Source organism: Urocitellus parryii, chromosome 14 (genome assembly GCF_045843805.1).
Source record: "Urocitellus parryii isolate mUroPar1 chromosome 14, mUroPar1.hap1, whole genome shotgun sequence".
Lineage (NCBI taxonomy): Eukaryota > Metazoa > Chordata > Mammalia > Rodentia > Sciuridae > Urocitellus > Urocitellus parryii.
In genome coordinates this window covers 19,137,568-19,151,738 of record NC_135544.1, presented here as the reverse complement: position 1 = coordinate 19,151,738, position 14,171 = coordinate 19,137,568, and the positions used below count along the sequence as shown (strand labels likewise).

At 41.0% G+C, this 14,171-nt stretch overlaps 1 protein-coding gene across 2 annotated transcripts in view; it reads right to left on the bottom strand.

Moving 5' to 3' along the window:
* Positions 1-14,171, bottom strand: part of Prag1 (PEAK1 related, kinase-activating pseudokinase 1) — a 53,484-nt gene that overhangs the window by 10,251 nt on the left and 29,062 nt on the right. For both annotated transcript variants that reach the window (XM_026402915.2, XM_026402916.2), the window contains exon 4: positions 8,744-8,901. In XM_026402915.2, the coding sequence (XP_026258700.2) occupies positions 8,744-8,901 (158 nt within the window). The remainder of the gene's footprint in view (positions 1-8,743; positions 8,902-14,171) is intronic.

Sequence of the window (14,171 nt, the reverse complement as noted above, 5' to 3'; positions counted from 1 at the left end):
ACTCCATGGAGGGAAGGGGCCCCCTGGGAGCATGTCAGATGTGCATGTCCTCTGGGCTCAGGGCAAAGAATGCTGAAGTTCCTGCCCCAGCCTCTCAGATGCAGCATCAGTGTGTGACAGCCGGCACCGCCTGCCTAGCATAGCCCTGAATGCAAAGTTCACAGGAGGACAGAGCTGGTGCATGCAGCCTGTGGATTCAGGCTGAAAACCCCAACAGTCAAGCAAGAAAGACTGTCATGCCAGCTGCACAACACCACCCTCCCTGGCTCCATCTCCTCTCCTCCCTCACACACTCCCCGTCCCAGTAGGTAACCACTCTGGCTTGCTAGTGGCTTATCATGACCATAGGGCACTTTCCCATTTCTCCCTGCTTTGCTAAGGGCGGGCAGAGCTCCTGCCAGCAAGGCTGAGTGAGTGATTTATGTCCCTTCCAGGAGGACTCAGGTTAATAATAAATCAGGCAGCACAGGCATACTCTAACCAGCAGCTTGATATGCCCAGGAATTCCTCCTAATAGTCAGAAGAGAGTGTGTTCCAGGAACAGCCCGAGGAAGAGTGGAGACGCTACTCTCTGCTGGTCTCCGTGGGCTCTGAGACCCGGAAGTTCACAGGTCTCCAGTCCCAGGCTTCCCAGGAAAGCGCCTCTGCTCCAAGAGCTTGGTCAGCAGCGTGAACAGATGATTCACTTCCTCTCCCTCCTCCCTCTGCAGAAGAGGCTGAGAAAAGAGGCCCATTCACTAGCTTTTCTAGGCTAAAGAGACCAGGAAGAAGACACCCAAGCACAGGAATCCTCTCTACCCTATGCATTCTCCCAGCACTGATAAGCAAGAGGGTGGGAAGAGGCCAAAGTACACCATTTCCCAAGTCTTCAGCCTTCTGGGCGGTAGACACTATTATCCCCATGGAGACGCCTGATTCTCAATTACTATCATGGCAGAAACCAGAAGAGGCTGGGACTGGAGCAGGAGCCCAGCACCCAGTGGGTGCTTTAATCAGAGCCTTCAATAACAGGGCAGTGTGCCCGGGGACAGGACTCCTGGTCTGGAAGAGGCTTTCAAACATACCAGTTTCTTGACTGCTCCCTTCTTTAAGCTTTGTGTTTACTTCCCCATCTTTACTGGTGGGGTCCTGTCTTTAACGTCAGCTTTCTGGATGTCTCCAACACGCCCCTTTCTGCATCTGCCCTGATTTGAGGGCAAGTGTCGGGATGAACCCTAACCTAACTTGGTGGCCTTACCTGGCTTTGTTTCCTCATTAAAAAAAAGGACCAGGTTGCATCATTGGAAAGCCCCCCCCCCCTTGCAGCACTAATAGTCTATAATTATAGCCACTCTCCATTTTCAGTCTCTCCCAACATGCATTTTGTCTGAAAAGCTGGCCCAAAATAAAAATACCTGTAGGCAGATGGTTATCATGCCTCCACAGTTCCTCCCTCTATCTCTAGTTCCCACAGCTTGCTGCTGGAAAACTTTTTAATCTTTATGAATAGCAGGCATCTTTAAAAAATGACCTTTAATGTTTCTTATTTCTTATATCACCCAAGAGAATCAAGAACTTCTGCTACAGACTTTACAGTAGGGCCCAGAGCAGTAGCTATGTGCTCAGGCAGCGGGAGGAGGGCCTGTCTCCCTGACCCTACACAGTGTTCTCTTGCCTTCCCGTGGGAACTGTGCTGGCCAGTGGCTGCAATCAGATCTAAACCCGGGAGCTTCTGGGGTCAATCTGGCAAGGAGCTCTAGGTATCAGGAGGGAGGCATGGCTTCATGAATTAACGGCGTGCATTTACATAGTTCATTCATACCATTCATTTTTCTTTATTTCTTAGATATATATTAAGAGCCTCTTCCGACAATAACTCCATGATGCGTGTACTACTAAGCAGAGGATGGCCCCATGTAAGAAATACTCCGCGATCACACCCTTGCTCAACAGAGGGGAAAGCTGGAAGTTCTACAAAACTTATTAGCGCCCTGAGACTCAAGGGACATGTGGACTTCACACATATAACTGGGAATTATGTCTACATATTCCATATTACAGGGAATTTCATATTACATATTACATCAGGATTTTTGTACTGAAAGGAAGGAAGAAATGAAGGAGGGAAGGAAGCGAGGAAACCCTAGTCTGTTACAAGCACACCTATCTTCCGGCCTGACGCAGGCTTCTGAATTTCTGGAAGCTCAACTGGTCAGAAGGCTGCAATTCACTGAGAGCCTCCCTCCCCACCAGGGACCTCAGGATCCTGTAACTTCTCAAGTGTTAATATTTTTAGGGCTGCTTTGAAACAGATGCTAACATGTGGCCCGTCTGTCTCCACCAGTGACCAGCAAGTGGCTGTCTTCTCCAGGATCAGAGGGCACTGTTCTTGACTCTGACTGGGGAACGATCCCTTCATAAATATGGCCATGGGCGAGGCAGGGGCTGAATTCTTACTATATGCAGCAGCTGCTACACTCTGAATTTAGAAAAGCCAGGAAGAGAGAATAAACATGCCCTGACACCGAAATAGTTTGAAATTCATAGGCAAACCACTGGTTCAAAAAAATCTACAAAAAAAAAAAAAAACAAAAACCAAAAAACAACAAAAAAAACACCAACTTTGGCCAACAGCCAAAAGGGACATGAAACTAATTCAACTCTATAACTATATCCTGGTTATGTGTTGCTGTCAGATCACTGTCCCCAAATTCTGGCTTACAATTAAGGATCACGGGGGTGAGAAACCTTCCTGGTAACTATGACTATGTCACGATCACCTCTTTGGGAAGTTTTTAATAATTTTGCGTACTAATTGGGTCAGAGGTTCTAAACACCAGTTCCTAAGTTTTCGTTTCAATTCCAATTCTACATCTATAGGAAGGACCTAGAGAGAAAAGCACCGGCATCTCCTTAGTGCATGTGCTTTGGAGAAGAGACAGCGTTTCTAGTGGGAAACCACCCACCACCTACAGCGCTCAGTGTGGAATCTTAAAAGGGCTGAGGGAAATGTGTACTCCTTTTGTGTTCTTATGTTTAGAAGGCAAAGAAGACTGACTAATCAGGATTTCAGTGGTTGGGAAGAACAGTTTAACCCCTACGGAGAAACGCAGAGCACAAGTTCAAACGTGGTACCGTGTGGTTTACCTTAGGGTAGAGTCCTCCTTTTCAGGTTTTGACGGGCACTTACATTGCTTCTACAGCCAAATGAGGACTGGACTTACAGAGGAAGTGGTCACTGTGTTTTGAGCTTCTGAGCCATATGCATGAGTGCTGGGTTCCCTCTGTGCAGGGTTCTGCTGCCTCGTGGCAGCTGGGTCAGAGCAAAGATGGAGGCAAAAGACACAGTCCCCATGGTTTCCCTAAATTCTTTGCTTTGGGTTTGACTCTTCTCCAACTTTGACTAAGATAAAGCAAACTGAATTATTGGAATATTGTATGGATCCATTTTTTTAATGAGGATACCAGATTGTATAGCAGCAAACGGCTACATGGATTCGTCCACCTATCAGTCAGTGTTTCTTCAGCACACACTAAGTGCAAGGCACTGGGAACAAAGTGGATGGAGGAAAACTTTCTTAGGCCCTGTGGCCTGGTTCAGTCCCCTCACATTAGAGGTGAGGAAACAACAGCCATCTGTGTAGGCAACCAGCTACTGTCAACATGAAGTGGCAGTCCTACAGGTTTCTGCCAGTTCCCTGTGTTTCCCCTCAGGGGATGTGAAGGGTGAGGGTGAGGGGTGCTGGAGCTCCACTTGTAACTTTTTCCTCCAAAGGAAAATTGTGCAACCTTTTGTTTGGGTCTACAGTCAGAACAGGCTCAGCATTCCTTTTAAAAGAATGCTTTGCTTTTTCAAGAAGGTAAACGTGGTCTGAAATTGGAAGCATGTTATTAACATTTTACAACTAGATGGAAATGTGGCATTTGTGAGGAATCTCTCCAGACCACTTAATCATCCCAGGAAACAATAATCAAGAGGAGAGTGTGATTTACATGCAAAAGATGGAAAGCCAGGAAAACAGGCCCTAGGTACCTCTCAGCCCCTGCCTGTAGTTCAACTATGGTTCTGAATTGTTTTTTGACTTGATCATTAAGCAGTTTCTTCCAAAAGAGTTAAAAGTTCATTCAAAGCACTTTGCATATACTGTTGACAGAGAGGCAAACTGACGTTTTAGAGGTTAATTTGGTAATAGCAATTTGAAATACATATCCATTGTGATCAGTTCAATGTCTTTTAAGAATTTGTCTTACAGATGTGCTTGCCAAATTCAGCCAACAGACATTGCAGGATCTTATTATAGTCTTTCAATGAAAATCTAAACATGCTTTGGAATAGAAGGGTCTCACTGATTCATCCAATAAAAATATATACAGTGATTTTAAAAAATAAGGTAGATCTCCTTTCTAAAAGACTTCAAAGTACATTAAGTATAAAAATGAGTAGAACTGAATTTTATGACATCCCCAAATATAGATTAAAAAACTTCTGGTGGGGAGAGGTAATCCCAGTGGCTCAGGAGGCTGAAGCAGGAGGACTGTGAGTTCAAATCCAGCCTCAGCAATGGGTGAGGCACTGAGCAACTCAGTGAGACTCTGTCTCTAAATAAAACACAAAATAGGGCTGGGGATGTGGTTTAATGGTTGAGTGCCCCTAGGTTCAATCCCCGGTATGCGCCTCCGCCCCTCCAAAAAAAACTCTGGGAAAATAGAAAAAATGTTCAAAGTGGTAGAAAGAGGTGGGATGAGGGTTCCCATGATTCACATTTCATTTTGTATTTTTCTGTATTGTTTGAATTTTTATCAATTCATATTAACTTGACTTTTATCATATTCATATTAACTTGATATTCATATTAATCTTTAAAACTCAGTTTAAAGATAATAGCTGCAGATGAGAATAGTTTAAGATGAAGCGTCACTTTGCTGATACTGCAGCTCAGACACCAGAAATCTGACATATATACTTCCCTCTGGAATATAACCTTTATCCTTCAGTAACAGATTTACCAGAAGAGAATCCATGATTCAGTTTACCTTCCTGGATAAGGTATACCTTCTGTATTAGGCTAAACACCAGTGTACTACATTAGACTCAAACAGTGAATTTAATATTAAGGGCTCTAATAAGCCTATTCGCTAGTTAGAAAATACACTGAGTCTAAATAGAGAGTTTTAGATGCCTTTTCCAGAATCTTCTTTTTAAAAATAGAATTTCTTCTTACCAAGTCACAGATGAGAATCAGAGAAGGGGAGCCAGTGCTTGGTGAAGGTCAGGCTGTCACTCATTCTAACTGAGGTCTGATCTTTGTGGACTTCCCGTCCCCCCCTGCCTACCTCCTTCCTGGCTGGATTTCTCCTCCACAGAATTTACTGCCACCTGACTTACCAGCTACTTGCCCCAAGACAGAAGGGACGGGAGAGTTCTTTCCACTGTTGGATCTTCAGCAGGCTGAACTATACCCAGCATAGAGTCTGCGTTCAACACCTATCTATCGGATGATTAATGCATGTATAAAAATTCTGTTTGGCATTATTGTTGAGAAAAACGAGCTGATGACTGCTACAATATATAATTAACTTTCTCTAACTCTGCTTTGCTTTCTCTAAAAATAAGAACAGCAGGAGTGCCCTGGCACTTGGCTTTTCGTGGTTTATACCTGCTCACTGTGAGTCAGACCTCTTTCTTCTCTATCGTGAGTACCAATCATTTCAATTAAATAGACAACTGTAATTAATCTTATCTCCTGGTATCCACAGATACGTGTTAACTAAATTTTAATGTCATCCTAAATCAAAGAGGGGAATTATCTTAATGTGACATTAGTCTTGTGTACTTAAAAGAAACAACTTGAGGCCAGGTGTGGTGGTGCCTGCCTACAATCTCATGGTTCTGGAGGCTGAGGCAGGAGGACTGCAAGTTCAAAGACAGCCTCAGCAACTTAGCAAGGCCCTGTCTCTAAATAAAATATAAGAAGGGCCGGGGATGTGGCTCAGTGGTGAAGCGCCCCTGGGTTAAATTCCCAGTACCAAAATAAATGAATAAATAAGTAAAAATGACTAATTAAAAGCACAAGAGTCTTCTGAGGACCATTTCTGATGTTCCTTTGTCCATCTTCCCTCTCACGTCCACCTACCACAGATAACCTCCCTCAGGGCAGCTTTCACATGCCCACTGTCCTCCCAAACCAAGCGGACAACTGCTTAGATGGGTTTTTCCTTCCACAGAGTTGACTCCCTGTTCAACCAAACTGCCCCATGGACAAATGCAGTAACAGATGTGCAGGGAAGACTACAAAATCTGATACAAGTAGAAAGTAAAATCAACATTGATTAAAAAAAAAATTCTATTTCTTTACCATAAAAAAATTGGGTAAACTCCTGATTTAGAAATATAACAAAGTTAAAGATTTTGGTTGTTTTTCTTATACATTTTACTTTTTTAGCCACAAAACCTGAGTAGCCGATCACACGCTTTAAACACTAACCCTGATCATTTTCCAAGAAGTTTCTACAAACCACTATGATGATATGCCCCGGAATGACTCTCTCAGCTCACCTAGTCCAGCCCATACCGTGGATATAAAAAGTCAACAAAATTCAGTTCTCACTAGTGAATTCTTACTGACAAATAAATGTACGTGCTAAGGGTATCTTTTCACTTTACAATACCATTAGGGAGGTAGACGTTACATTTTAGTTTTGAGCCATTTCACTGGAACTGACTCCACTTTTATTCTGATCCATGGTCTCAGCTTCACTACCAGATATCAAGTGGTAATACAAGTCAAGAATAAATATTCTTGGGTAAATATTTCAGCTACAAGGGAAAAGTAAGTAACAACTCAAGGGACTGACAGATAATTGTTTAATACAGACCTAAAGCAAGCTGCCTTGGTTCATGGTGCAAACCTGAATGGAGAAAGAGTACCTTTGGTCTCCTGCCAGTTTCCAACCCTGGTTCTGGTACAGAGCTCTATGAAAGAGCAACAGGGAGAAATGGTTGGCCCCTAAGGCTCAGCGTCTGGTGACAAGGTACACATTTCTTGTTGATGTAGGAACCTACATTTTGAAGTGCTTTTCCACTGAATAACTTGTGATAAAGAAAGGACCAGGAAGATACATTCCTTTTAGTTCATGTTATTCAAAAACTAACAAGAAAAACTCTCTTAATTGGGTGTCCCCATTGTGGCTTGAAGTCCCCTGCAGCTCTCTATGTCCTACCCCGACAAACTAGCTTTGAGAGCCTTGAACAAATCCAGTCCTGGCTTCTGTCCAACCTCACGTCCCATGTTCCCATGTTTCCTGCGTCTACCTTCACCTCTGCACCTTAGTTGGTTTTCCCTTCCCACTCTGCACCGCCACCCTGTGCTTTGGGTTCCTCTATTGTTTCTGTAACCTGAAAAGTCCTCTGCCTCTTGACCCCCACCTCCTCAATTCCAACATACTGCAGACAGGAGCTGAAGTCTCATTTTCTCAAAAACCCTTTCCCACACCCTCCCTTGGTGCTCAGCAGGTCTCTGGGCTCTGGAAGCCTGCGTAAGCCTTCATGCTATGGGCAGCCCAGTTTCCCATGTTGTCCGACGCACCCATGTGTCCTGTGTTTTAATCTTATCTTTCCTGGCTAGTCCTTAAGAGCCCTGAGAGCAGACATCGTGACTTACTGAGAAGCAAAGTGCTGAGGAAGTGAACTCCAGTTCTCATGGCCACCACAGAGGGGCCCATTGTGGATGGCACTCTTGGAATTGGTCACTGTCCTCCAACGAGTGGATCAGAGCTGACTATCACAGGGATCATGGTTCAGATGCCCAACATTTCAGCGAGTAATCTGCCTCACTGAATGTTTGCACAATGGGATGGGAAAAGGAAGAAGATAGGAGCCCGGAAAAATCTGCATTTTGCTACCTTCCCCCAAAATCAAGACTAAAATATTTCCTGTTTTTAAGTGAGAGCTATTAGAGGTTTCCCATCAGAACACACCATAGTCTGACTTATAACACATGCTTTTATCTTAGCCAGTGCTCATCTTTTGAATAGAAAAATGTCGCCGACAACAGAATTACAATGGAACCCTCTACTCCAGAATTGCCTACCGAGAAGTACTGAAATAAGAATGAGAAAAAAAGTAATACTAGCACATGTTTAACACTAACATGCTAATGCAGTCCAACAGAAACACAGGAGAGGGCACACACAAAGAAGGCTGAAAGGGTGAGACGTTTTAAATAATACCCATCCAGGCCACAGGCACAGAGAATCAGCAGTTCCTTTTTAGGAAGGTGCCCATCAAGACCCATTTATTATACTTTAGAGTCTAATCCACAAAAGTGGCCTGGACCTAATGAAGCCTTCATGCTTTAATTCAGCAAACATTTATGTAAAACACCTGCTGTGTCCATGTAAGCTTGTGCATGCGTACATGCAAATGACACACAGAGAGAAATACAGAGGATGAGACCAGTGGTTGGTGTGCCCTCAGGGGAGGAAGTACACCTGCAGACACAGCTGGCTGGTTACCCAAGGAATCAGGAACCTTTCTGCATGCTCCCAACTCCAACCCCCTCCCACCCTGTTGCCATGCCAAGAGAGGGCAATAGGGATGAGGCAGCTGTCATGTATTCAATGAGGAACTAACTACTCCTTGGAGGAGAAAGCAGGTCAAAGCAGTAGGTCTTGCTTAACCCTTTCAAATCCCAGCAGTCAACTCAGACCCGCCTGGTAGATCCAGGGGAATCTGAACCTCTTCACCAAAAGGCCAGTCTGTTACCTCCATCACTGCAGGTCCTTGAGTCTGAGGCCAGGCTGTCTGTGGAGCCGGTGGTGAAGCTGATGGGGACACCCCTGAAGGACGGGCTGAGGCTCTCTGCAGAGCTCTGGCTCACTTTTTCCAAATCAGAGCTGCTCTTGTTCATTTTTAAAAGGTGCCTGGAAAAGGTAAGAACAAACAATAAAAACAACCCATTTGGTTTCCACTCAGAGACTAGGCTGATGGGTCATGAACCTCCTATGCTTTTGAAACCTGGCCAATGCCTGCACACACACACACACACACACACACACACACACACACACACACACATATGTATATACATTTGGGGGAGAGAGAACAGGGATTCGTCTGAAATCTTATGAACATGGATGGAAGATTTCCTGAGTGGGATTAGAGAGAGTTTATAAAAACAAGCACCAAAATCCTGACTTGGGAGGATCTGCTTCACATTCTGACCCCATCTACCAAAACATTTATGTCATCTCTTATATCATGTGTTACATTTCTACAAAGAAAAATCAAAATTTTTATCATATAAATAAAGGTACAGAGAAATATGAGACTGGGTAGTTTTTGAAACCTGAGACATGTGAATTGCAAACTAGGTCTCTAAAGATGGGATTTCTTCATTTGCCTGGTACGCTGTAACCCTGGCATTGAAAGGTCTAGGTTGTTCCTTGGAATTAAGGAAAACATTACTTAAATTTTAAACAGATTTCCAATGAAATGCTTAAATAGAACTGAGTTACCATAACCCCTATTTCTATTTTTTTTTTCTTCCCTATACTAGAGACTGAACTCAGGGACATTTAACCACTAAGCCATATTCCTAGTACTTTTTATTTTTTATTTTGGGATGGGGTCTTGCTGAGTTGATTAGGGCCTCGCTAAGTTGCTAAGGATGGCTTTAAACTTGTGATCCTCCTGCCTCAGCCTCCCGAGCCACTAGAATTACAGGTGGGCACCACCAGATCTGGCCATAACCCCTATTCTAGAACTATGGAATCTGCCCTTTGGCTTTTTGTAAAATCTTTTGTTCTATCTCTAAAACAGGATTACCAGCATTCCAGAGATGGGAAGACCAATTTTAAGAAGAAGAAGAAAAAAAACACAAGACAATTCTCCTTGGAGAAAACAGTTCCATTACTAGGTAGAATGTTTAGCTTATTGATTTCTCCTCCCCCATTTTCCAAGAACATGAATATTCACTCCTGATTTGACATTTTCACCAAGAAACGAGACAGACTGTAATCAATCCAGCTCTTTCCCCATAGGTGGTAACATACATTTGTCTGAACTGATATTTCCTGATGATGTTCCTGTTCCTACTACAGCAGATCTATACCTCAATATCTGACATAGCAAATACATAATGCAGTATTGATTTGATATCAGAACTGCCTGATTTAATACGTATGACCTTACTGGCAAAAATGCATTGATTGTTCTTTTGAGTTCAATATTGCTGGCTCTAGGTTAGTTTTCATAGTCATTGGAATCCCTTGTTCTTAACAGAAAAATTTGGAGAAAGTTTGTTTGCTACCATGAAAAGTGCTCTTCAGAAAACATGTCTTTTCTCTAATTCCCAATCCTTAAAACCACATTAAAAAAAGCTTTTAAAGCTGTCAAATATCATATGACCATATTCTTTATATTTCAGTATCACTGTTGGGATCTTGGAAATACACTTTAGGAAATGCTATGGCAGTAGATGATTTTCATGTAACCCTTGGCAACATACAGTCATAGAAAGTCTCTTACAATATTTTTATGCTTATCAAATCCATCAATAGTGGCTTTCTCAGATGAAGCCAGGACATGAAACTGATAATGACAATTCCTAAGTCTAGAAGCTGGCTCTAGGGGAAACCAAATATTTTGCCTCTCCAAATCATCTGTAGGGTCTTATCTTCAGGTCCAGAAAGTCACCAAGGGAGAAATTCCCATACCCTGGCTTCTAAGCTAGAATATACTACTATCGAGATGCACACAAGAAAACTATATGAAGCAGTTAGAACTGTGTTCTCAATCCCAGTGACTCAGGAGGCTGAAGCAGGAGGATTGTGAGTTCGAAGCCAGCCTCAGCAATTTAGTGAGGCCCTAATTAACTTAACAAGACTCTGTCCCAAAATAAAGAATAAAAAGGGCTGGGGATGTGGCTCAGTAGTTATCTTTAACTGACACATAAAAATGTAAAAACTGTACATATTAATAGGGAACCATGTGATGTTATTAATAACTTTTCTTAAATAAAACTATGGTTGCACATTTTGCATAAACTTCTTTTACTCTCCATTGCTGGATTTAGTTTTACTAGTATTTTAGGATTTTTACATTTCCATTCAAATAGAGACTAGTCCGTAATTTTCCTTTCCTGTTGTTTCTTTGTCCAGTTTTGGTACATTGGTTAAATCAGAACTGCAAAATGAATTGAGTAACTTTTTCTACTTTTAAATTATCTAGTGTAATTGTTACAAGATAAGGATTATGTGATCCCTGAAAGGTCATTAAAACTTTCTATAAAGGCATTGAGGCCCAAGGCTTACCCATAGTGTAAGTGACATCACTAAAGATTTTTTTTTTTTTTCTGATCCATCTAGAACTGATAATGCTTTGGCGGAGAGCCAAGAAACAGACCCCATGTGTAGGAACTTGTGTGAGAAATAGCACCACCACACTGCTGGGAATAGAGACAGGTCAGTTCCTGGATCTCACACCAGCTATTTAAGACAGAAATGAAAAAGAGAGCAGTGCCACATCCTATGCCATTCACGAGTGTGAATTTTGATTGGGAAGTATATATATATATTTTAAATTTGTTAGTTAAAAATATGAGAGACAATCTTTACAAACTTTGAGTAGAAAAAAGGATCTCTCAAATAAAATCTATAAATAGAACCATAAAGGAGTAAGATCAAATAAGATAATAAGATCAAATAAGATCTATAAATAGAACCATAAAGGAAAAATTTCACTACTTTAAAATGCAAAACTCCTGTCTGAAAAAATGTAAAGCCTTATAAAGAAGGTGAAAAAAAATAATGCTCGGAGTGGGCAACCTACATTTTTGCAATCCACATGACTGATAAAGAAAGCATCAGTACTCAAAATATAGAAAAAATGCCTACAAATGTAAGAAATAGAAAAATGAGCCATTTTAAAAAGGGAAAGGCAATTCATAAAAGAAGAAACATGAAAGGCCAGTCAACACAAGAAAAAATAATCAACCTTACAGTAACCAATTATCCACAAAACAAATCTCATTTCACACACAGATCAGACTAGCAATACCAGGTATAGTTAAGGACACAAAAAATGGGAATTTTCTTGTACCATTTGTGGGACCACAGATTAGCTCACGTACATGTGACTGCTCTCTCTCTCTTTCATACACACACATTCTCACAGAGGCTAACACTTTAATGAATCCTGAAAGTTAAATGTGCACATTCCTGTTACTCAGTGACTCCATTCTGAAGTATATGTGTCCTTGAAAATACAAAAATAAATAAAGCAAGGATTTATGAAACTTTTGTTTCAATTGTGTCTGTGTGGGATCATAATATTAAATGTTTCCTATAGAAAATATATTGATATTGAAAATATTTATTAATTTAATTGCTTTAAATATATCTATACATAAATGCAAAAATTATAATTAACATTTATAAAGAAATGTAAATAATTGATATTAATTACATTAAATATAGATCTTTGTGGGTCATGTTTTTAAAGAAAGTTTAAAAATCATTACTCTAGAATGAGGATCAAGACTTCCCCTTAAACAGGCAAAAGCTAAGTATTTGAGGCTCATGAACCATATAGACTGCGACTACTTGACCTGCTGCTGTAGCAGGAAAGCAGCTACAGACATTATCTAAATGAACGTGTATGCGTTCCAATAAAACTTTATTTACAAAAACAGATGGCTGGCCCGTGGTCCCTGAGTTACTGACTCCTGGTCTAGAATGACCTAGTACAGTAGATATATAATGCAAATAATTTAAGTAATTAAAACATCTTAGTAGTTATATCTAAAAATATTGAAAAAATAGATGAGGGCTGGAGATATAACTCAGTTGGTAGAGTGCTTGCCTCGCAAGCACAAGGCCTGGTTCAACCCTCAGCACCACCAAAAAAAAAAAAAAAAGTGATATTAATTTTTATGTTAAAATGGTTAACAAAAATGGTTATGTGTTTTATTTAACACAACATATCAAAAATAGTTATTTCAGCACATAATCAATATAAAATTTTTAATAAGATTTTTATATTCCTCATTCTAAGTCTTCAAAATCTGGTATATATTTTTCATTGGCAGCACATTGAAAATTGGACTAATCACATTTTTAACTTGTGGCTACCATACTACACAGTGCAAAGCTAGAGAAATTTTCAAATACATGGACAAGGATGTGTTTAGTGTTACAAATACTAAAATTAAAATCATAAACAATCTAACTGTCCATCAAAACAGGAATAGACAAATTATGGTACAGTCTCATAGTGTGATATTACATAAGAGTCAAAAATAAATAGAATGGATTATGTGTCAGTATGGAACAAAAATCTTAACATGTTAAAAATCAAAAGTAGTTTACAAAAGACTCATGTATAATGTAATACCATTTATATACATTTTCAAAACACATAGAAATAAATATTTTTGTAGATCCACATAACAAAATGTAAAAGATGCTCATCAACTTTAAGTCAGTAATTGCTCCAGGGAGCAGGGGGAAATTAAAATGAGAATTGAGTATAAAGGAATCTTTCACTTTATCAGCAATATTTTATTTATTTTTTTTTAAATCTAGGGCTGGGGGTGTTAGCTTGGTGGAGGAAGTGTGTGCTAGCATGTAAAGGTCCTAGGTTTAATCCCCAGCGTGCGCGCGTGCGCACACATACACACACACACACACACAAATGCAAAATGTTAGTATTGGAAAAATTCTGAGACATCTGAGTGTCAGTTGAATTATTTTTAGAACTTCATTGGATGATTGAAGGACTTGACAAATGAACGTGTCTAGTAGGAATGACTTCACCAGAGTCTGAGTGAGTCCGGAGATGGCTATGCCAATTAATCCTTCATTGAGCTTCTGAAAGGCACAGAGTAACTTGGAGGAATCTCCTCCCACACGCTCAGTGAGAGCTCTGCCTTAGGATGGCCTCGTGAATGGGAAGAGATGCAACTTGTCTGGGACTTTGGGTCTAATCCTGAATCTGGTCTTCATAAGGAAGAAGTCACAGCCCTGAAGAAGCTCACTACATGAACACAGACAAAAGCAGTCTCCATTACAGGATAGACATTCTCTGTATGGCACATGTGCACCTGTGTTGGGAAGGCAGAGACCCTTCCCCTGTAGAGTTTGGTAAATCTTAGTATCCTGGCCTAGAGTAGAATTCTGGGGATATGACTGCT